The sequence below is a fragment of the Xenopus tropicalis genome, chromosome 1 (assembly GCF_000004195.4).
Source record: "Xenopus tropicalis strain Nigerian chromosome 1, UCB_Xtro_10.0, whole genome shotgun sequence".
Lineage (NCBI taxonomy): Eukaryota > Metazoa > Chordata > Amphibia > Anura > Pipidae > Xenopus > Xenopus tropicalis.
In genome coordinates this window covers 178,960,009-178,982,470 of record NC_030677.2, presented here as the reverse complement: position 1 = coordinate 178,982,470, position 22,462 = coordinate 178,960,009, and the positions used below count along the sequence as shown (strand labels likewise).

Genomic DNA, 22,462 nt, shown 5'->3' with positions numbered 1-22,462 from the left:
AGCAACTCAGCGATGATCCCAAGCTGTAGATATGCCAGACAGGGATACGTGGCAGTGGGAAACAAAGGTGCTTATGGAAGGGATTTTATACATGGAATAGACAGCTCAGTCTTTATTATATTTAGGAAGAAGGATGCAATTCAGCTGGAAAATGAAGCCTCTGGGAACTGAATGTTTCAATGTGGAGAGATTTTCATGTATTTTTATTTTAAATTAACTTGTATTGTTAGGTTTTGTTTAACCCCTTACCTGCTGTCAATCACAGAATCTACTGTGCCAGTTATCAAGATTCTACATTTCAGGTTTTCTCTTTGATGTGTGCTTATTCATTTGTTGGCTGCCAATATATGACAGGGCAAATCTGGCTGTCAGGAAAAGAGGTTATTTATCAAGTATTTCCATGTATATCTCCATCACTGCAAAAAAATTACTGAAATACAAATAAATATTTTAAACATAATACTCAACAACACAAACTAGAGTAACTTTTACCAAAATCTCTAAATGGAATTTGTGGTCAGTGTGTGACTGGTGCCATCTTGTGGCCTTAATGTGGATTGCAAGACAAAACCTATAGAATTTGGGCTGCAAGACAGAATAGATGTATTTATATATAAATTACTGTTTGTCACCATTATGTTGCAAGTGAACTTTAATGTAGAGGATTATTAATGAGGGAATGTAAAATATTAGCATGCAAATGTAAAAAAAAGACTCCCCAAAGGCCCATTGGCTATAAACCCTCTAGATATCAAGATTTTTTTTTTTTTTGACTTGTGTGTATAGATGAGTCCATGTTGAGGCAAAAAGCCCAACATTTGCAGCCTATAAGAATACCGCTGCCTCTGCAATGATGAGCCAACAATTACACAAATGTTGTTGAAAACCCAAATACTGCCTTTTAAAAGAACCTCCTGTAGGGAATCTGAAATGCGATGAAATTGTGATGGAAAGCAGAAAACTTTACTTTTTATCTAAAAAAAAAAAAAAAAAGTATAAAACTGCATCACAGAAGTGTGAATATTTTCATGAGCAAAATGAAGATGATGTGCAAAGCTTGGATTACTGTTCATACAGAAAAAAGCCTCAGTGTATGGAATGCTATTTAGCAGCCCTTAGTGTACCTGCACTTGTTCTAGACCAATTTACTATAAGTATATATTTTATATGATCTTCTATGAACAAGGTTTTTTCATCCTAGTACTTCAGTGATCAAAACAGAAGGGTAATTTACACGCAAGTGCTAAGGGGTGCAAGGACAAGCGCATGCCCAATACTGCTCACTTACGCCCCCCGGGGTTACTGCTCTCTGCACTGAATGCTGGATCATAAATCCGCCACTTCATTCAGTAGTGCAAAAAGCCAGTGGTATAGATAAGGCCCACAATGCTGGCAGGGAGTCTCCCGACGCTCCTTACCTGATGCCTCTGAATGACACACAAGGTATAGGGCTGGCAAGGGGGCGCTTATGTGCCTGATGCCCCCCAACACGAATACAGTGCTGAGTAACACAGAACTGTATTAGTGAAACTGCAGAGATCTGCAGCTATTTGCTCAATGAACCACATAATGCGCAAAGAGCAAAAAAAGGGTTGATTGTGACCTTCATTTGTACTTCTTTTACACCACTGTGTGGTGCATTGTAAATAAGCCTTATGTGCATCATAACTTTTAATGTCACAAAGTAACCTACAGGAGTCTGCCAAAAAATGCAGGTAAGAATTAAGATACATTGAATGAAGGCTAAAATTTATAAAAGCACTTCATGCAGAAAATCATGTTTTTGAGTGCCTGCTATAGGCAGAGCATTTTGAAAGTTATACTTCTCCCTCAAAGCAGCACTCTGATTAAAGCCCAAATGTAATAAAAGGCACTAAGTTTGACCAGTAGCAGTAACCCATAGCAGGTGACTAGTAAATTCTATCAGCTGATTGGTTGCTATGGGTTACTGCTGGGCTAATTTAGTGCCTTTTATTACATAACCCCCTAAAATGTCTTATGAAATCGAAGTAGCCTTGCTGTGCTGGTAATGTTTACTTATAGACATGCCATAGGAGACAGAGCCCTTAGAAGTAACCAGATCCACAGTATTGATACTTATCTACAGCTGAGTAGTAAGAATGCCAAAAGGCTGCATTTCCCTTATACCAGTTAAAAAACAAGTACTTCCAAGTACTAGTTTTTTTGTAGTGCTATACTGCCTTAGTCATCACGTCTTGTGGTTTTTGGGTATAATATTTCTAAATCCAGCGCTTTTACGCAATCATCAGACAGCTATGCAAGCAAATAAAACCACAAGGCTTTCCAAAGAAACATTTAATTTTAGAACAGCATAGAAAACTATTTTACAAAAAAACTATACTCAAAATGTTGATAAATATTACAATGTAAAATCATTAGCTACAAAATACTGACATTCAATGTCTTTAATCTTGGTCCTCGATGGAAAAAAATTAAATACATCACACTGATCGCAGAATTCAGCATGCAGACTTGTCTCTTCCTTCTAAAAAAGTGCTAAAGATCTCCGGTCATTATGGAAAGGAATTCCTCTTGATTTACTGAGCACAATAAGAAAAGAGATGGAAAATATTAGAAACATTACTTACTGAAAAAATCAAAGCAAACATTTTATTTAAACCTATTTTAAAATAATAATGGGAAACCTGCAGACTCACAGCAACCCCACCCCCTGCTAAATTGGAAACGAATTTAGTAATCCGCTAACTACAAGCAGAATGACAAATAAAATTCCCCTGTTGTGAAATTATTGGAAAACTATACCCCCAGAATGAATACTTAATCAAGAGATTTATATCATAATGTGATTTATATCATTAAGTGACCTATTAAAGAACCATACCAAATATACAGTGGTGTGAAAAACTATTTGCCCCCTTCCTGATTTCTTATTCTTTTGCATGTTTTTCACACAAAATGTTTCTGATCATCAAACACATTTAACTATTAGTCAAAGATAACACAAGTAAACACAAAATGCAGTTTTTAAATGAGGGTTTTTATTATTTAGGGAGAAAAAAAAATTCAAACCTACATGGCCCTGTGTGAAAAAGTAATTGCCCCCTGAACCTAATAACTGGTTGGGCCACCCTTAGCAGCAATAACTGCAATCAAGCGTTTGCGATAACTTGCAACGAGTCTTTTACAGCGCTCTGGAGGAATTTTGGCCCACTCATCTTTGCAGAATTGTTGTAATTCAGCTTTATTTGAGGGTTTTCTAGCATGAACCGCCTTTTTAAGGTCATGCCACAACATCTCAATAGGATTCAGGTCAGGACTTTGACTAGGCCACTCCAAAGTCTTCATTTTGTTTTTCTTCAGCCATTTGCTGGTGTGTTTTGGGTCATTGTCCTGCTGCAGCACCCAAGATCGCTTCAGCTTGAGTTGACGAACAGATGGCCGGACATTCTCCTTCAGGATTTTTTGGTAGACAGTAGAATTCATGGTTCCATCTATCACAGCAAGCCTTCCAGGTCCTGAAGCAGCAAAACAACCCCAGACCATCACACTACCACCACCATATTTTACTGTTGGTATGATGTTCTTTTTCTGAAATGCTGTGTTACTTTTACGCCAGATGTAACGGGACACGCACCTTCCAAAAAGTTCAACTTTTGTCTCGTCGGTCCACAAGGTATTTTCTCAAAAGTCTTGGCAATCATTGAGATGTTTTTTAGCAAAATTGAGACGAGCCTTAATGTTCTTTTTGCTTAAAAGTGGTTTGCGCCTTGGAAATCTGCCATGCAGGCCATTTTTGCCCAGTCTCTTTCTTATGGTGGAGTCGTGAACACTGACCTTAATTGAGGCAAGTGAGGCCTGCAGTTCTTTAGATGTTGTCCTGGGGTCTTTTGTGGCCTCTCGGATGAGTTGTCTCTGCGCTCTTTTTGGTCGGCCGGCCACTCCTGGGAAGGTTCACCACTGTTCCATGTTTTTGCCATTTGTGGATAATGGCTCTCACTGTGGTTCGCTGGAGTCCCAAAGCTTTAGAAATGGCTTTATAACCTTTACCAGACTGATAGATCTCAATTACTTTTGTTCTCATTTGTTCCTCAATTTCTTTGGATCTTGGCATGATGTCTAGCTTTTGAGGTGCTTTTGGTCTACTTCTCTGTGTCAGGTAGCTCCTATTTAAGTGCTTTCTTGATTGAAACAGGTGTGGCAGTAATCAGGCCTGGGGGTGACTACAGAAATTGATATTGAAATTGAAAATTGAAATTGATAAACCACAGTTAAGTTATTTTTTAACAAGGGGGGCAATCATTTTTTCACACAGGGCCATGTAGATTTGGAGTTTTTTTTCTCCCTTAATAACGTAAACCTTCATTTAAAAACTGCATTTTGTGTTCAATTATGTTATCTTTGACTAATAGTTAACGGTTTTTGATGAGCAGAAACATTTAAGTGTGACAAACATGCAAAAGAATAAGAAATCAGGAAGGGGGCAAATAGTTTTTCACACCACTGTATATCAATAAATATTGCCCTTTTATATCTTTTCCCTTAAGCAACCATTTTGTGCTGGTCTGTGTGCTCCCTCAGCAATCAACTGACCATTCATTGGCTGATATGACCTAACATGTATGTGTGCCCTTGGTTTGTTTGTGTGCATTATGAATTGTATAATCTAAGGGGACAGCCCTTAATTCTTAAAAGGGCAAGTTTCTATTTAGGATTACCCAATGGCACATACTACTCCAAAAAGTATATTTTTATGAAAATGGTTTATTTAGATGAAGCAGGGTTTTACATATGAGCGGTTTTATCCAATATATTTTTATAGAGACCTACATTGTTTGGGGTATAGTTTTCCTTTAAATCCATCTTTTTAATATAACAAAATTCTATGATGTCATACTATTTAGAGGAGTCATGTAAAGAGCAGGTCACAGTAAGCAAAGTACAAAAAATAAATAAATAACTAAAATAAAGGCCACAATGTCATTTTTTTGCACTTTGCATTGTGTGACTTGACGTAGGCCTGTGGCTGTCCCCTCTAACTGAAGATCACTGCCTGTGTTAGGCAGCACTAAATGCAAGGGCAGGAACATAAAATGACCCCTATTTTGTTTCTGATCCTGCTGGATTTCAGCAGTAAACCTTCTAATGACTTGGCTCTAACCGTGCCAGCTCTAAGACTGTATATGCACAGTTGTCACTTACTTTCTCCATCTCCGTCCTTATCGAACTCCTCAATCATGGCACGTAATTCCTCATCAGTCATATTTTCACCAAGTTCTCTTGCAACTCGCCGAAGATTTCTTAAGCTGATTTTGCCAGAGTCATCGTCATCAAATAATTTGAAAGCTTTTAGAATTTCCTCTTGTGGATCTCGGTCAAGTATTAAGTCTGTGACTGAAAGAATTTTAGGGATAAATATACATTACATATTCCTGTATAAAATAAAGAATGGCTGTAGCAAAGAGTACCCCCAAAAAGGGTTCTTGCTGGTAAGCGCTCTTTTTCAATACTGGCCTGTAACTATATTGGATTATCCTCTATGAAGTTTACAGTGACAGGGAATTACTGAAATTAGAATAATAACATACAGAGCATTTGAACTGCCAGTGTCCTCTCTACGGTGATCAAAACATTCTTCCTCACCAACACATAGTTCACAAGAAGTTGCAGCATTGCTGAATGACATAATGCAGTGCTGTCCAACTGGCGGCCCGCGACCCCCCTCTGTGTGGCCCCCCTCAGACATAGGTACTGTAGGTACTTATGCATGTACTGCCTGGACTATGCTACCTGTGTGTATGGCACACACAGGGAGCATAGGGTAGGCAGAGTATGGCACACACAGGGAGCATAGGGTAGGCAGAGTATGGCGCACATAGGCAGTATAGGGCAGGGAGAGTATGGTACACACAGGCAGGGTAGGGCAGGCAGAGTATGGTACACACAGGCAGGGTAGGGCAGGCAGAGTATGGCACACACAGGCAGGGTAGGGCAGGCAGAGTATGGCACACACAGGCAGGGTAGGACAGGCAGAGCATGGCACAAGCATAGGACAGGCAGAGCGCTGCCTGTGTGTGCCATACTCTGCTTGCCCTATGCTGCTTGTGTGCTCTGCAAAGTGGCAGCATCCTGCATGGAACTTATAGTTTTGCACAATTTTGTGTCATCAGCAAAAATAGAAACTAAAATAGAAAGCCTACACACACAGACCCTTAGGGCTCTGGCACACGGGGAGATTAGTCGCCTGCGACAAATCTCCCGTGTCTCAGGCAACTAATCTCCCCGAGTTGCCATCACCTGCCATCCCACCGGCAAAAGTCGCCGGTGGGATGGCACACGCGGCGGCGCGATTTCAGTGAGATCGTGCAAGTTGCCTCGAGAGGAAACTTGCACGATCTCACTGAAATCGCGCCGCCGCGTATGCCATCCCACCGGCGATTTACATTTTCGCCGGTGGGATGGCAATCCGGGGAGATTAGTTGCCCGAGACACGGGAGATTTGTCGCGGGCGACTATTCTCCTCATGTGCCAGAGCCCTTATTCAGCATACATTTTATCAAGAATACAGGCTCACACAGGCACAACTGTCTCTGATAAAAGTTCTGCTTTGTTTGAGCAATGTAATGGTAAAGCTGAGCTCAGGAGATAAAAATTGAAGCAGACAGCTAGAGCTGAGTTTCTATGGGAACCAGCAATGCCATCTCTTCACTGGCTGCTAGACTGGGGGCGTGTTTAGTAATCTGAGCATGCCCACAAGCCAACTGCCAAAGCAAATTCATGAGGGAGGGGGCGAGTGGATTACAGGAGCAGAAGGAAATCTAAGTGATTAAAGGGGATGCTGCAGCCTTACTATTAACCTCTGGACAACCAGTGTGGCAAATATTTAAAGATTTCAAAAAGGCTGTTACTGATTAAATTCTTGTGTGTGGGGTTTACATGTCCTTTAAGGAACTGGAAAGCTTTAATTATTCTTTTTTTTTTTTTTTTACCCGGCCTGGTGCACCGAATATTCCCTTGTGCTGTATCTTTCATGAATTCCACTGCAAGGAACCACATGACAAAAAGCAGCCTGTTCTTTTCAAGGAGTTTGTACTCTCTCTGACGCAGGGAAGCGACAGATGCAGATAGAACACAACATGATGCATTTCATCTGCATTTGGTGCTTCCAGACAGCACAGGGAGTACAACCTTAATGAAAAAACACAGGTTGCATTTCTTCATACAGTTCCTCGAAGTGGAGTGAATGAAAGATAAACCTTAACTAACCTAAAGTAAAAGTTTGTCTGTAGGAGCCCTTAGTCAGTGCTAGGGAAGCCTGGAAAACGAAAGTGCATTGGTGGAGTAGCACTATTTTGTTTCTCTGAACTGGTCAGAAAAAAACAAACCAAAACGCAGCCACTGAATTCACTGGGTGGGAATCTGGCTTGTGGCTGTTAAAAGTGATGCATAACTTAGGGTATGTTGCAGTCATGTTTTCCCACTTACCAACTTCATTAAAATCATCAAATGTAATTTTGCCTGTTGTTTCACCATCATAGTCTTTAAGGATTTTTAGGACATCTGCTTTTTTTACATCAAATCCCAGAGCTCGCATTGCTACCTGTAAATAAAATACATGATTATGTATGAAAAAACTCACCCTACTATCACCCTTGCAGGCCGTGTATTTTATTTATTATAAACAAGACCCTTGGTGCTGGCTGTGTTTTATTCTATATATATCTATCTATATATATATATATATATATATATATATATATATATATATATATATATATATATATTTATTACAAAAAAAAAAAAAAGACACCAGCAACACGGAAATTTGTTTAAACCACAAGACCCTTGGTGCTGGCTGTGTTTTATTCTATATATATCTATATATATATATATATATTTATTACAAAAAAAAAAAAAAAAAAAAGACACCAGCAACACGGAAACTGAAATGTACTGTTATATTTGTAATCCCTACTGATAACATCCCCAGCCTGCACCAACCACCTCTCCCCGCTTCCCCTGTATCCCCCAACCACTCTATAAACCTGCCTACTCCTACTCACCCAATCACTGCTTGATCCACCACCTCTGCATCACAACTTGCCCCTTTTTTACATCACAGCTCCTTAAGCCCTCAGACATCATCATGCTGCCACTTTTCCGTCTCGGCTGGTATTGCCCAAGAGAAAAGTTGGCAACCCTATCCCGTTTCCATACAATCAACCATTAACAGAGAGTCAGGCCATTTTAAGTATCATTTAAGGGCTGTGACACACGGGAAACTTCGGCGACATCGGCAAATCGCGCCGCCACGTATGCCATCCCATCGGCAATTTACATTCTAGTCGGTGGGATGGCATTTCGGGGAGATTAGTCGCCCGCGACAAGGAAGATTAATCTCCCCGTGTGTCACAGCCCTAAAACTCATCTTGTCATCAAATTTATAATCTAACCTGCAAACCACTTGGATCCCTAGCTGACACTGTAAAGCAATTACCCACAGCCAGATAAACAGAGAACCTCTACACCCAAACATGCCACCCCCACCTAATGACTCCCTCCTTTAAAGCCCCATGGCATGGATTCAGCTTGGCAGAACACTAAGAACACCAAGTCCAAATCTTGGAAAAAGTTTTATTACCTTTAATTCATGATAATCTATTGCTTTATCTTTGTCTGTATCGAATAATTCAAATGCATCTTTTATTTCCTGTTTCTGTTCTTCTGTTAATTCTCTTCTTTTCTTCTTTTTCGTTTTGTCAACTGCTAGATCAGTCCTGCGAGAGACGTGAGTTACTAACATAAAACATACAAAGCACATAACACTGAAACTGAATTTTCCTGTTACTCTGGCCTGGTGGTGGTTGCACTGTTTAACACTTTGTGTGCTGTGCCCTTTTGATCTTCCTGTTGCCATTAAACACACAGTGCAGCATATTTCAAAACAAATAACAGGCTGTTGCTGCTAGCGCAGTATGTGGCTTTTCAAGTATTACAGAACTACAACCCCCAAGTAGTTACAACTCCTCATCTAGTTAGCTGACATTTCTAAACACTTGGAATACAAGTGGGACAGATGTACTGTGTTCCAACCTGGGAATCTGTTCTAATCTGGGATACAACTAGATATACAAAGTGTTTATATTCAAGGATCTGCACACCTGTAGTAAATACCTGGAATGGTGGTTTTTAGCCTTATTTAGTTTACCTAAATAAGGAATAAGCATTGTACCTAAATCGCACCCTAATTCATATAAACTATTCCTGGCCCATAATTTAGGATAATGTACATTTTTACAGATGAGCCCAAAAATGATTTGTTCACTAGTGAAACACCAACATAAAATCCCAGAGTTGTCTCTAGTGAAAGATCCCTGTCCCCCGGCATAAGTCAGCTGTGATGATGGAACAGAACAGAAACATACAAGAAATGAGAGCATTTCCATATGCAGCTTGCCATACACGTAATGACTTGCCTGTGTGGTCAGGGCAACATTTGCATGGATCCTCCCTTAGTTCAGCCACCCACACAGAGAGCCAAATAGCCAAATGTACCCGTTTACGGTTTTGCATCCAGTCAGGGGCCAACCAGTTACTGTCTTTTTAAGAAAAGCCAAACTGCTCATGTATTGGCACACTTATTCACTCTATGGGCCAATAAAAGTGTATGGAATCCAGTGTAACATCTGTACCAGTTCTGTCTCTGCCGGCCCCCACTCTGATACACACTAATATATATATAATCACTTTATATTTCACTTTCACATTACAAAGGCATTTACACAGACAAGATAAGTTCTGACACAAAGTGCACCAATAAATAGCCCCCTGCTAAGGGAGACTGATGGGTAACAGTTTCAGGGGAAAGGAACACATACATGAGGCTCAGAGCACAAAAGGTAAGTCAAATGGCAAAGGACCTATTTGGCGTTACACTTGTAATTGTTAGTGTATTAATAAAGAATATCCAATCTGCAGCTCGCCAGCTGTTGTTTAACTGCAACTAACCCCATCACCATGTGGCGCTGAGAGTTTCAGTATAACAAAAGCTGGAAGTAGCACAGATAGGACACTGCTATTTTATATAAACCTAACTCTATAGGGGTCCCAGCCTTCCAGCGCTGTGAACCCCCTTTCCTTTGTGCTTCCAATGCACCCACCTCACAGCCAAGCTCATCGCTCCTCCGCTACAGACGCACAGCGCTGCCACACTCCCTCGGTCAGCCGGGGCTGCTGTCCCACTTACAGGCCTAGGCGCCACCTCGTAAACACAAGGCAGCGCCTCCGATTGGCTACCGTTACAACTTCTCCCCTAGCAACGGGATCAGCCTGGCACTAACAGCGCCTTGTGATTGGAGAGCAGTGAGGCGCTTGGGGGAGGTGCCGGAAAAATGAGCTGGTTACTAGGCAGTGACGTAACAAGGCGCTTGGAGTGTGACAAGGAGCGGGAAGCTCAAACTCATGCACAGTGCGAGAGAAATGCAAGCGGCCCCGTAACGCTTGAATAGTACACCTCCCGGCATGCTTCACTACCTTACAGCGAGCTAAAGCATGAAGGGAGCTGCCACCTAACCCACATATCAGGGCTGAATTTTAAAGTAAAAATGATAGAAATATATTTTGATAGTAACCCCATTCCTGTGTAAATCTGGTAACATACTTAGTTTGGATGATTTACTCATACCTTTTAGCAGCAATTCATGCTCCCTAATAGCTTCCACGTTTTTTTATTTTAATTGTGTGGTTGCCAGTTAGTGTAAACTATTCCCTAAAAATGAATATGGCTAGAAATGCCATATTTTATATAAAAAACTGACTGGACTGGCTTAAGGCTAATTTGGAGAGTAGTAGTCAGCACTAAGCCTTGTGATTAGTTAGAAGTAGTGCAGGTTCCCCAATGGCCACTTTCCATCGGCATATCCTGGTACAGAAGAACAGGAACAGCACCTCTTGTCTTTGTAAATTAAAATGCCTTTATTGCAAAGTTTTTTGGGGCAAACAACAACAGCAGCAACGTTTCAGGTCACATAAGACCTAAAGGTTGCTGCTGTTGTTCTTTGCCCCAAAAAACTTTGCAATAAAGGCATTTTAATTTACAAAGACAAGAGGTGCTGTTCCTGTTCTTCTGTACCTGGCTTAAGGCTAATGTCAGACCAGGCCGAATGAATAGAATACGCTCGGGTGCAGGCACATGTAGCCGATACCCATATAAAAACGCAAGAGAATGCAAAGTCTTGCACACGGGCGTATTACATACATTCGGATGCAGGCACAGGTAGTAGGTGTATGGCGGCATTTACGGCATTTTCAGGTTGCCAAAAATATACACCATACGCCTTGTCTGACATTAGCCAAAAGTTTCAGCATCTCTATAGTAGTAATAATATAGGTCTTTACAGTTGTCACAGGAGCTCCCCATTTTGGATTCTGTTAGAACTGTCGGGGGCAGTGCACATGTTCGGTGAGCTCTGAGAGGCAGTTGAGAAGCTGAGCTTAGGGGTCATTGCAAATTATCAAGCAGAAAATGACATATGTCTGTCATATAAGTGGATTCAACAGGGTTAATTATTCAGTTCTGATGCAGTTGCCCTTGTTTCAGATTGCCCTGGTTTTAATACTATATAGAGGAAAAGGAAATCATTTTTAAAAATTTGAATTATTTGCTTATAATGGAGTCTATGGAAGATGGCCTTCCTGTAATTCAGAACTTTTTGGATAAGGGGTTTTCAGATAACGGATCCCATACCTGTATTAGCTCTTCCTTGTCTGCATTTTTCCAATCTGCAACTGAACATGCAATCTAGTTGAGAGAAGGGTCACTGACCCAGGCAAACGGACCATAAAATTACAAATCTGGAACTGTGCGACTTGCGACTTCAGTTCAAGTCCCAGCAGTCCATATACATAAGAACATAATGATGCTATCCCTCCCTTTAAATCTGGATGTTATAACCACATTCAGTAATGGACAACAATGTTGTTTTTAGAGTTTTGCTTTAATGAACATGTATCATCCTATAAATGAATGGCTGTACATATAAATTATATTCACATGATATAGTGCAGTGTGATTGTTTTAGCACATATAGTTCAGCTAAACACAAAAGCTGTACAAACACACACATTGTGCAATAATGCCACTTCATTCTTTGCATTTGTATAAAATACATTCAGAAATCCATTCTTCTTGTATATTTAAATACCCTACAGAACAAGCAGGAGTAAGCTCTTTAACCACACACATCATTTTAATTAAATCATTTGAACACATCTTAACATTACACACTTTATAATATAAAGAATATATATATATATATAAGTATTTTAATAGTATAAAATGTTATAAGATATTTTGATGGCAAAAATCTGTTACTATGTATTTAATTTTTTTTTATGAGAAAGAAAGTACAACATCAAGATTAATTAAATGGGCCATTGTTTATATAGAAATTATATAATAGTTTTATTTTGAAATGCACAGTTGCAGGTGGCCAGGGATACTTGACCTGCTTACCTGATGTAGCTTTCTTTGGCACCCTGTATTCTTATGGAATAATTCTGTGATTTCTGTTCCAAACCTAAATATGTGTTCTTATCCAGGCCCAAGCAGAATGTCACCAGATGGAAGATGAACAAGCGGCACAGAACCAAGGAAATATAATGGGCAGATCTGACTACTATAACGTTAGGTAAACTAGTATTCTGTGAGTGGGAAAAGGTACAGCAGTTCCAATGCACTTAGAAGGCGCATGGGAAAAAGGCTTTAGGTGGTTTGCCCTTAAAGGGCCATCTCATGCTAGTGTATGAACCACTTATTTCTGTTTGTTAAATATCAGTGATCCCCAATCAGTGGCTCACAGCAACATGTTGCTCACCAACCCCTCGGATGTTGCTCCCAGTGGCCTCAAAACAAGTACTTTAAATCCCGGCTTGGAATCAAGTTTTGGTTGTATAAAAACCATGTGTACTGCCAAACAGAGCCTTATATAGGCTGCCAGTCCACATAGGGGCTACAGCCAATAACAGCCCTTATTTGGCACCCCCAGGAAATTTTTCTATGCTTGTGTTGCTCCCCAATTCTTTTTACATTTGATACTGGCTCATGGGTAAAAAGGGTTGTTATACATAAACAAATCTGGATCAATGTGAACCAATATGAGGTTAGTTATACATCTGCATAATACAATAAAGCTATGTGAACACTGAATAAAACCAAATGATTACACTGTCCTTTAAATTGTCAGGAAGAACAATTTTCACTCACTACATAACTAATCATATAGTAGCTTATATACGGCATTGTAAGCATCACAGTATTTGTTTGTAACAGTGATTGATACAATAAAACAAGTCCAAACAATTATCACTAATCATAAGTGCAATGGCACACAGACATTTTGTTGCCTGTGATAAATCTGCACTCCCACAGGTGAAAAAATGTCCCCAGTTTCCTTTCCATTGGCTCTTAATTGCCGGTGGGGAAACATACGTGTTGTTTCGGCTTTCTGAGGGTGCAGAAGCTGCCTTGCCACAAAACTTAAGAAAGCATATTCAGCAGATTAGTTGCCTACAATAGTGCAGATTTATTTTGAGGGACTAATTGTTTTGTACCATCACCCTAAGGATGATGTCCCACGCAGAGATTAGTCACCTGTGATAGATCTCTGCTACTGGCAACAAAGGGAATCACCAGTGGAAAGGCTAATGCATTGCTTCAGTTTGTGCAAAGTTTGCTCTTGCCAGCAATTTTGTGCAACATTGGAAAACCGAAGTAATGCGTAAGCCTTTCTGCTGGCGATTCTCCAAGGGATTAGTCGTCCAGGGTAGCAGAGATCTATCAGGGGCAACTAATCTCTGTGTGGGACATCAGCTTTAAAGCCTAAAATTATTTGGAAGAAATTAACAAACCACCACCCAACACACATAAGGCATCTATAAATAATTATCATATGAGATCTCTTTGCTTACCTTTTCTACACACCTATCGTGGCACTGCCACCTAATGCAAGGTTCTCACCTTTCTTCATGGCAGGAGTGGCGCTGTGTTGAATACTATACTGTCATTCCATCAACCTCTAATAAACCAATGTTCCTTGTGAAACATCAGCAAGCTGAGCAATCATTATCACTGCAGCTCCAGCTAATTCAACAAAATAAGGGGAAACCATCCTTCGTTTCCACACCCAAAGTGCTGAATTTTTCACCAGTCATATCCATCGCTAACATTAAAAGTGCAATTTTGCATGACTGGGTGTATGTTTTTTTTTTTTATAAAACGTCAAAATATACTGCAGTGCTTTACTTACATTTTACACCAATCCATGCCCCAGCGGAGCTTACAATCTAAGGTCAATATCACATTCACATTTACTATGGTCAGTTATATCAGGAACCAATGTCTCTGCATCTATGGTTTTCTTAAAGTGTGGGAGCAAACCAGAGTACCCAGAGGAAAGCCACATGAGCACAGGGACATCATCAGGCCCAGACTGGGATTCAAAATAGGCCCTGGCATTCCAAGTACACAGCAGCCCAAACAGCCCCCCACCAGCCCAATAAATAGTGACTGTCTATGGCATCTTACAGCAGCCCCTCTGGCATTTGCCAGAATCCACAGATTGCCAGTCCAGGCCTGGACAACATGCTTGCAGATAGTGTCATGGCTTCTTAATACTATTTGAATAAATAATAAATGTATATCCTTGATTTTTTAATATATACTATGTATATATATATATCCTCACATTCAAATACATACACTATACTTCTGTAAGTGCTTTTCCACTGTGTTTTTCCACTGCATGCTTACCCAAGCCTGATAAAAAAGTGAAATGTCTTCAAACCTTCACCAATAATGCTTTTCTCTGTGGTAGGCAGTGCAGAGAAAATATGTTCTGAATGTCTGATTGTTTGGCTTGATAAACAGAATTTTTGCATAGCAAACACTTATTTTCAGTTCTTTTCTGCCATTAGTTGGTAACAGATCTAAGTTCTCCTTGAGTTAGTTACACGTAGGGCTAAACTTGCAAAAGATCTCACTGCACATGTTGAAACTTTATGGCAAACACCAGCACTTGATATATAGTTGGAAGCCAAGCGGTGAAGCCTTTCAGCCCCGAATGTGTTAAAATGCCCAGGCAGCACTTTCTCTACAAGGCCTCTGTCCACTAATTCTTTCAGTCGCTCACATGACCTGACATATTCAGGGATGTTACTGTAAGGAAGCCAATCGATCATGGATCCATCATATGCAACATCCCCACTGAAAAGGATTTTCCGGTCTCTGTCGTGCAAGCAGATACTTCCTCGAGAATGGCCGGGCATATGCAACACAGTGAGCTGCCTGTCGCCCAGGCTAATTATATCACCTGCAAAAACAAATAATAATTTCATGAAAAGGATATTAGACATAACCAACAAAAGCAGTAAAGACTTCCTCTGAAGTAATACAAGTGATTCCAGCATTGTAACAGTGACAAGTAAGCGAGCTAGAAGTAGCACTGCATGATATGAGTCCTTTATACAATCCCTTTCTAGTATAATGTAATTTGGTACAAAATCTGTGTTTTACCATGCTTGTTAATGCTACAGATGATGGAAACTGTTATCAAGAAAGCTCAGAATTACAGGAAGGCCATTTCACATAGGCTCAATTTTAATCATATAATCACCATTTTTTGAAAGATTTTCTTTTTCTTTGCAACAATAGAACAATACAGGTATGGGATCTGTTATTCAGAAACCCGTTATCCAGAAAGCTCCAAATTACGGAAAGCCTGTCTCCCACAGACTCCATTTTAATCAAATAATTCAGATTTTTAAAATGTATTTCTTTTTTGAAATACAAGAAGCTTGAACATCAACACAAAAAAAGATAAAATATTTAGAATATAAATTAAGTTGTTAAAGGACACCCTACAGAAAATGCCCTTGTGTAGGCAGTGATTAAACTGCAATGCATTCATATAAAAGAGTAAATACATGATTCAAGCTATGTGTCATCTGCAGTCACCCTATTAAATGTATGCACCCACTGCCTACGCATAAGTATCTTTACATTCTTTCGGAAGTTATGCATTAACGCTGCTAGAAGGCAGTACCACATTGTGTGGGTATCATACCAGCAGCTTTCAAATGAACAAGATTAAAGTGATCCAGACACATTCCAATCAATAAAAGAATTTGGGTCAGTATCACTTTAAAAGGATTCCAGTTTTCCTATTACTTTATTCTTGTAAGAAGCCTCCCATTTTCTTTCTCTTCCTTTTAATTTGTTTTCCTTTGTTTGTTTTTGACATTTTATCAAATTCTTATATTTGTCATTGATGTGACCAATTGGCAATGCTCAGCAAGTACATACATGACAGATCTGCGTTTAGAATACTATAACAACATAGTAGGCCTTCCTCAGTGAAAACATGTCAACTGTCTTATTTTTGTTCTTTTATTTGAAAATACGACAACCCAAAAAAAAAAAAGAATCCTCCCCTAGCCCAACCTATAACACAATCACGTTGCTTTAAGCCCACTGTGATCGAGAGAATGGGTTTTCATTGTGTTGCTGAATTAAGGCATTATTGGAGTATTGGAGCCCCCTGCTAACAATTAGGCTTTAATACAGAATAAAAAAGCAATGTCTGCCCAAAAACATTTTTGCATAAGAGAAAATGTAATTCATAGCAACTTTTCTATATGTATTATTGAAAAAACTATTTTTTTAAACATTGTTTGTAAATGGCATTGCAGTTGAAAGCAGTCATTTTTTTGGTCTTTTTTGTCCTCTGGTTTTGACTCTTGAAGTAATGTAGCAGAAATCATATTTCCTCCTGGTCTGTCAGGTTCATTGCTACATTGTTTCAAGAGTCAAAAACTGCAGTGTGAAGAATTATAAGGGACATATAATGCTATCAATAGAAACTACATTTGCAAAAATGGGTTGCCCCCCACCCCTTGAAACTATTTTTGCTCTTTAGGACCACAACTTGGTAAAATGCCTGACTTAATACTTGGTGTTCCTTGTAATTTCAATTAAAATCTATGCCAACATACAGTTTAGACAGAATACCACTTTGGATTAGGTGCTAAATGCAAAGGCTGGTCCTACATCATCCATTACCAACAGTGTGAACATAGGGAATGCACAATTGTAATGAACTAGTTAGTATTAAAAGGATGTATGCTGTTGATTGTTAATGACTAATAAACTCTAAAGCTTTTTCTGAAATGTGAATGTCAGACGTGAGGAGCCTGGCGGCACATTCATCTGGAAAATGAATGGCAACACTTACTATAAACACTTTTACATTTTATTGCACTAATAATTTACAGAAAGCTGTTGAAAAGTGTAGGAAATAGATATCAGCATCACCAGTTTTGCACTTGAATAATATCAGGTAAATCAATACATGATTAAAAGATCCTGTTGCAGAAGAGTGCAGTGTGTACTGTGAGCTAAGTACTTAGTGCTCCTCTGGTGTATTGGCTGCTAATGCCTCATTTTGTGAAAGCTTCCTGGAAAATCTGGTGATCATTGCATCAAAACATAATACAAGTCATAATATGAAAAGCAGAATCTTACATACTGCATTTATTACAGGAGTGTCCGCCCAATGTGTATTAGCCATGCCTATGAGCCCTTATATAGAATTTAGGATAGAATTCTGCCCTATATACTTTTCCTAGCTACTCTAAGCAAATAGCTACATTATTTCTTTAGAATAATTGGGTGTATCATTTTAGAATACATCTGCCAATTACAATACATTTTAAATGTATTTACTCCCTCATGCCAAGAAATATACAAAGCAGAAATGTGCTTCTCTACCTCAGGCAGTCTCTGCTGGGGAGAAGGAGACTTGAAGTCACTCTGAGAGGTGCTGGGCTCTACTGAACTCACTGTCAATGCATGGAGCTCCAAATGGCCCTTCTAATTGCAGAAAACATGTTCTATTCAAAGAGCTCTGTCATCATTTCAAAGAAGCACGTTTGAACTGCTGCGTGCCTACCAGGCCCAGACTGCAATCTTTGGGTTCTGGCAAATGCCAAAGGAGCTGCTGTAAGCTGCCATAAACACTATTTAGTGAGGGCTGTGTACTTGAGTCTAGTTTAGTGAGTCTCTGTGTACTTGAAATTCCAGGATGTATTTTGAATCCCAGCCCAGGCCTGGTGCCTACTAAAACCTGACTCTATTATCTATCCAGCATACTGCTATCACAACAGTGACAAATCAATGAACTCTATTGTAAATTTAATGTACATTGGCATGGGACTATTTTACTTATGGCCAGCATCCAAACATAGTTTCCCAATACTGTGAACAATGCATCTTCAGGATCCCATTTAACAATGTAAATTTCTCTTACAATATAAAAGTGTGATTATAATGCAAAGCAAAACTGAATTTAAACTCTTTTTGGGTAATGGAGCTGATTCCCTGACATCATTTTCCTGAGACCCTGAGATAGATAAATGTTACAAAATCTTACTAGAATGATATGTTACCGAGTTACATATCACTGCATAATGTTAATAAATATATGTGTATATATAGGTCTAGGGCACAGGTGCCCAACCTTTTTGATCCGTGAGCCACATTGAAATATAAAAAGAGTTAGGGAGCAACACAAGACAGAAAAAAGTTCCTAGTGGATGCCAAATAATCTGGTACCCCCTTTTGTTGACTGGCAGCCTACAGGAGGCTATGCTTGGCAGTACAACTGTTTTTTATGCAACCAAAACTTGCCTCCAAACCTGGAATTCAAAAATTAGCAACTACTTTAAGGCCACTGGGAGCAACATGTTGCTCATGAGCCACAGGTTGGGGATAACTGGTCTAGGGCCTAAACACTATGAGCTGTTACATGCTTACCTTCCACTCCACCTCAAACCACAGCTGAAAGCAATGTCTGTGCTAGCTGTTGCCTACCACAATAGCAATTCTGTACAGACAGACAGTAAACAAAATACCTATACACAGTGCATTGAGATTTAATCCAACAGAATTAATCCCCTGTCAATCCCTATTATAATTTACTAAAGCTAATTTGTTTGCTGCCCTTGACATCGTTAATGCAGACTTTAGGTACATTATCTCTGGCTCTCCAGTTGGTTTAGAACTGCAGCTCCCAGCATGCCCTTTTTAATGCTTGTGTGCAGAAAACTGTCGTTCAGAAACAGCCGGAGAGCTAAGGGTTGCAGATCCATGGCCAAAATTGCTAATGTTTTTAGTGCCAGTAAATGCTGGCAGGCTAGAGATCCCATATCTATTATATTTCTCTCTGAACATCAATTATGCTGACTTCAATGAAGACAGATGTGAAGATAATCTATTGGCATAATTTGCCCTATATAGTACTATATAAAACCTGGATCTTAAGCAGAACAAGAGATTAGCATTAAAGTATGCATTACACTCCTTATATTGCCAAATATTATATTTATATTATATATTATATAATATGATTATAGCAAATTTGTGCCCCCCCCCCCCCCCCCCCCAACTACTATTACTTTTCAACACCCAGCCCTAGTAGGCCTGCACTACAGGGCAAACATAGGTCATAGGAAAATATACATATAGATATACAGCTGTTCAAGTTCCTCTCAACAAATCTTTAGCTCTTGTTTTGAGGCAGAGGGTTTTACATTATAATAAATAAATAAAAGAATGGGCAAAATGCAAGAGCTGTCATTAAGGGGTGGGTGTTGTGATAACATGGTGCCGGTGGCACGATGGGGCTAGATGGTGCCGGTGGCACTTTATACTATGGCTACCCTATGGAATACTCCAGCTGTTGTTGGCCAGTTCTGGCAGCAATAAGACTCGCAGTGCTTTTACCATCTTCCAGGACGTGAGTGGGTTTGACAGACTGAACCCTGTACTGACTGGCGCTCCATCCCGGACTGGGCGCTTTCACCACCTCGCTGTCCGACAGCCACGTCACTGTCTCGAAGTTATCCCCCCGGGTCAGGGCCTCGGCCTCCTGCCTGTGCACGGCCACTTGCCCGAACTGGTGCAGGCCGCCTGCGTGGTCGAAGTGGACATGAGTCGCTACAGCCATCAGAGGCCTCCGCCCGGAGCCCCCATCCTGCCCGTGAGGGAGCAGCCCGGAGGCGCACAGGTACTCCGGCAGGCTCCGCAGCCCCAGCCCCGTATCAATCACTAGGTCCTGGTGGGAGCCGCGAATTAGCCAGATGTTGGCCCGATTTCCAGATTCATAGTAGCGCTCCTGGATCCAGAAAATGCCGTCCCCCAGAGCCTTATGCGCGTACCAATCCAGCGCGGCCATGGCTCCAGCCGGACAGCGGGACGGCAGCTTTTCCCTAGCCTCTGCCTGTTGCTGGGGGACTCCCTGTCACTACTCAGCACCTCGGGCAGCGCCCACACCACTGCCAAGCGCGACTGGCTTCCGAAACATTCCCAGCCAATAAGAGACAAGAGAGTTTGGCGTGTCATAGAACTGACGTCCAATTACAATCAGGACAGGGAAGCGCCCAGCTAATCTGCCAATCACGGCGCCGCCTGTGTAAGTTTTCAAGGGAAAAAACAAGGAATTGCGCCTGATCGTCCAGCTTGTTGGAATGACAGTTACCCGCGCTACTCCCTGTCACCTCGGCACTATACTTGGTTAAGGACTAAGTTCTCCACGTACCTGATGTTTATGGTTAGGTACCAGCAAGTTGCCTTATGCTGAGCCCTATGCAGGCCCAGACTGGCAAACTGTGGATTGTGGCAAAAGCTGTAAGATACCATAAACAGTATTTAGTGGGCGGTTGAGTTCTCTGTGTACTTCAAATGTTAGGGCCTATTTATAATCCCAGTTAAAGTGGCCATACACGTGCAGATTGTAGCTGCTGATATGGGTCCTAACTGATTCAGCAGCTTATCGGGCCAAGTAGGGGCAGCAAGGACTGGCCTTCCCGACCGATATCTCTCCTGGAATTGGGTAGATATCGATCGGGCAGGTTAAAAGATTCAGTCGGATCGGGGACCACATTGGCTCGTTAATGCGGTCTCCGAAACGACTGCGCCCATAGGGCCAAACGACCGAATTAGCCTAAATTCCCCCGATAGCGCCCACCTGTAGGTGGGGATATCGGGAGAAGATCCGCTTGCTTGGCGACCTCACCAAGCGAGCGGATCTTAACATGTATGGCCACCTTTAGAGATACCAGTGCCACAGTCATAGCCCTATAACTGTAGATAAGGTTGATTGTAGCATTTTCACACTTGTGTAGTTTGTTAAATGTAGAGTACAACTGAGTCACATATCAGACAGCACAGAAAGGGTTAATGTTCCTCGTCCATCTGTGTAATAGGCCAGTCAGAAAAAAATTAAGGAATATAGTTCAGTGTTGTTATTCCTTGGACCATACAGGACCATACAGACTGCCTGGAGGGCTTACTGGCTGACCACATAGGAACCATCAGCAGAGTATAGTCCTCCTTGGGTGTAATGTGGATCCATGGCATTTCTTTTGCTTTAATGCTGCTCTCTTTGTAGCCAGGCCCTACAGAAGCAAAGGGAGTACTGCCAATAGTTACACAGGGGTGTGCACTAAAGGAGTCATAATACTGTATATGTTATGGGTCTCCAAGATATTGCCCTGCATTGGGGAAGTGTATTTTTTAGCGAAATCTTAGCCATTGAGGAATTATAAACATTTCTTGATCCTGTACAAGAAGAGATCTGAAAGCTGCCAAAGCCTCCTTAGCAATATGGATAATGAGTGACATAATTACAGTATATTTACAGTGTACATAGATACAGCTTCCCCAACCATTCTAAATTCCCATTCTGCAAAGGTTCGACCATCTTCTTGGAATAAAAAATTCTTTATCTCTTTGGAAGAAATTAGCAAATCGGCAGCTTTGGAACATTATAAGCCTGACCTCTCAGCCAGTGTAGAAACAGCCTTTGGCATTAGTACCCATCAAGCAGCCCTTGTACAGTGATTTCCCTGATTCCCCCTGCCTTTTTTTGTTTTCAATGTCTCTTTATGTGTATCCTAATATGATATAAGGACATAGGGAAATTTGGTACTTGACAAAATATTAATTTCCTTTTTCCATTTTAATGCAGAGATTGTAACGATAGGTCTTATATTTTAGATTGTAAAAACACAGCAGTTCAGGACAGAAAGGGGTCTGTTTCTTCTTGTTCATGAACTAATATTCTTCTTGCTTTTTCTGCCTGGCCTATTGCGGGGAATAAGGAACATTAACCCATTATGTGCTTCTCTCAGAAAGTAAACATTTTAGTGATTATCCGATATCCTTTATATTCACTACAGGTTTCAGCTCTCTTCCCTTTCTTTCTGGCTCTCTTTATAGTTGTGTACGTGGTAGGGGTGTATAAAAACTGCAGCTGTGAGATTAAAGGGCACGGCAGTAACATATTGTGAGGGTGGCAGGCACATTTAAAGCAGATGGCAGCTCAGTGGGAGGAGGACGTCACAGAAGGCAGCCATAATTACAGAGCAG

At 40.6% G+C, this 22,462-nt stretch overlaps 2 protein-coding genes across 2 annotated transcripts; both read right to left on the bottom strand.

Annotated features, from left to right (window-relative positions):
- Positions 1–2,301: 2,301 nt before the first annotated feature.
- cetn3 (centrin 3) lies at positions 2,302–10,182 on the bottom strand. Its single transcript, NM_001016387.2, has 5 exons — positions 10,140–10,182; positions 8,621–8,756; positions 7,465–7,579; positions 5,182–5,373; positions 2,302–2,561 (listed from the first exon to the last, which is right to left on the bottom strand). Exons 1-5 carry the CDS (start codon positions 10,154–10,156, stop codon positions 2,518–2,520), a joined length of 504 nt encoding a protein of 167 aa, NP_001016387.1. The 5' UTR covers positions 10,157–10,182; the 3' UTR covers positions 2,302–2,517.
- Positions 10,183–14,646: 4,464 nt separating this feature from the next.
- mblac2 (metallo-beta-lactamase domain containing 2) lies at positions 14,647–20,386 on the bottom strand. The gene is made up of 2 exons (XM_002933933.5): positions 19,817–20,386; positions 14,647–15,347 (listed from the first exon to the last, which is right to left on the bottom strand). Exons 1-2 carry the CDS (start codon positions 20,265–20,267, stop codon positions 14,965–14,967), a joined length of 834 nt encoding a protein of 277 aa, XP_002933979.1. The 5' UTR covers positions 20,268–20,386; the 3' UTR covers positions 14,647–14,964.
- Between the last annotated feature and the right edge of the window lie 2,076 nt (positions 20,387–22,462).

Coding starts and splice junctions, on each gene's coding strand:
- cetn3 (NM_001016387.2), bottom strand. Junction 5,374..7,464: donor TGATGATTTTAATGAAGTTG/GTAAGTGGGAAA, acceptor AAATTCTTTCAG/TCACAGACTTAATACTTGAC. Junction 2,562..5,181: donor TAAGGACGGAGATGGAGAAA/GTAAGTGACAAC, acceptor TATTGTGCTCAG/TAAATCAAGAGGAATTCCTT.
- mblac2 (XM_002933933.5), bottom strand. CDS start 20,267: ATGGCCGCGCTGGATTGGTACGCGCATAAGGCTCTGGGGGACGGCATT. Junction 15,348..19,816: donor CACTCACGTCCTGGAAGATG/GTAAAAGCACTG, acceptor TTGTTTTTGCAG/GTGATATAATTAGCCTGGGC.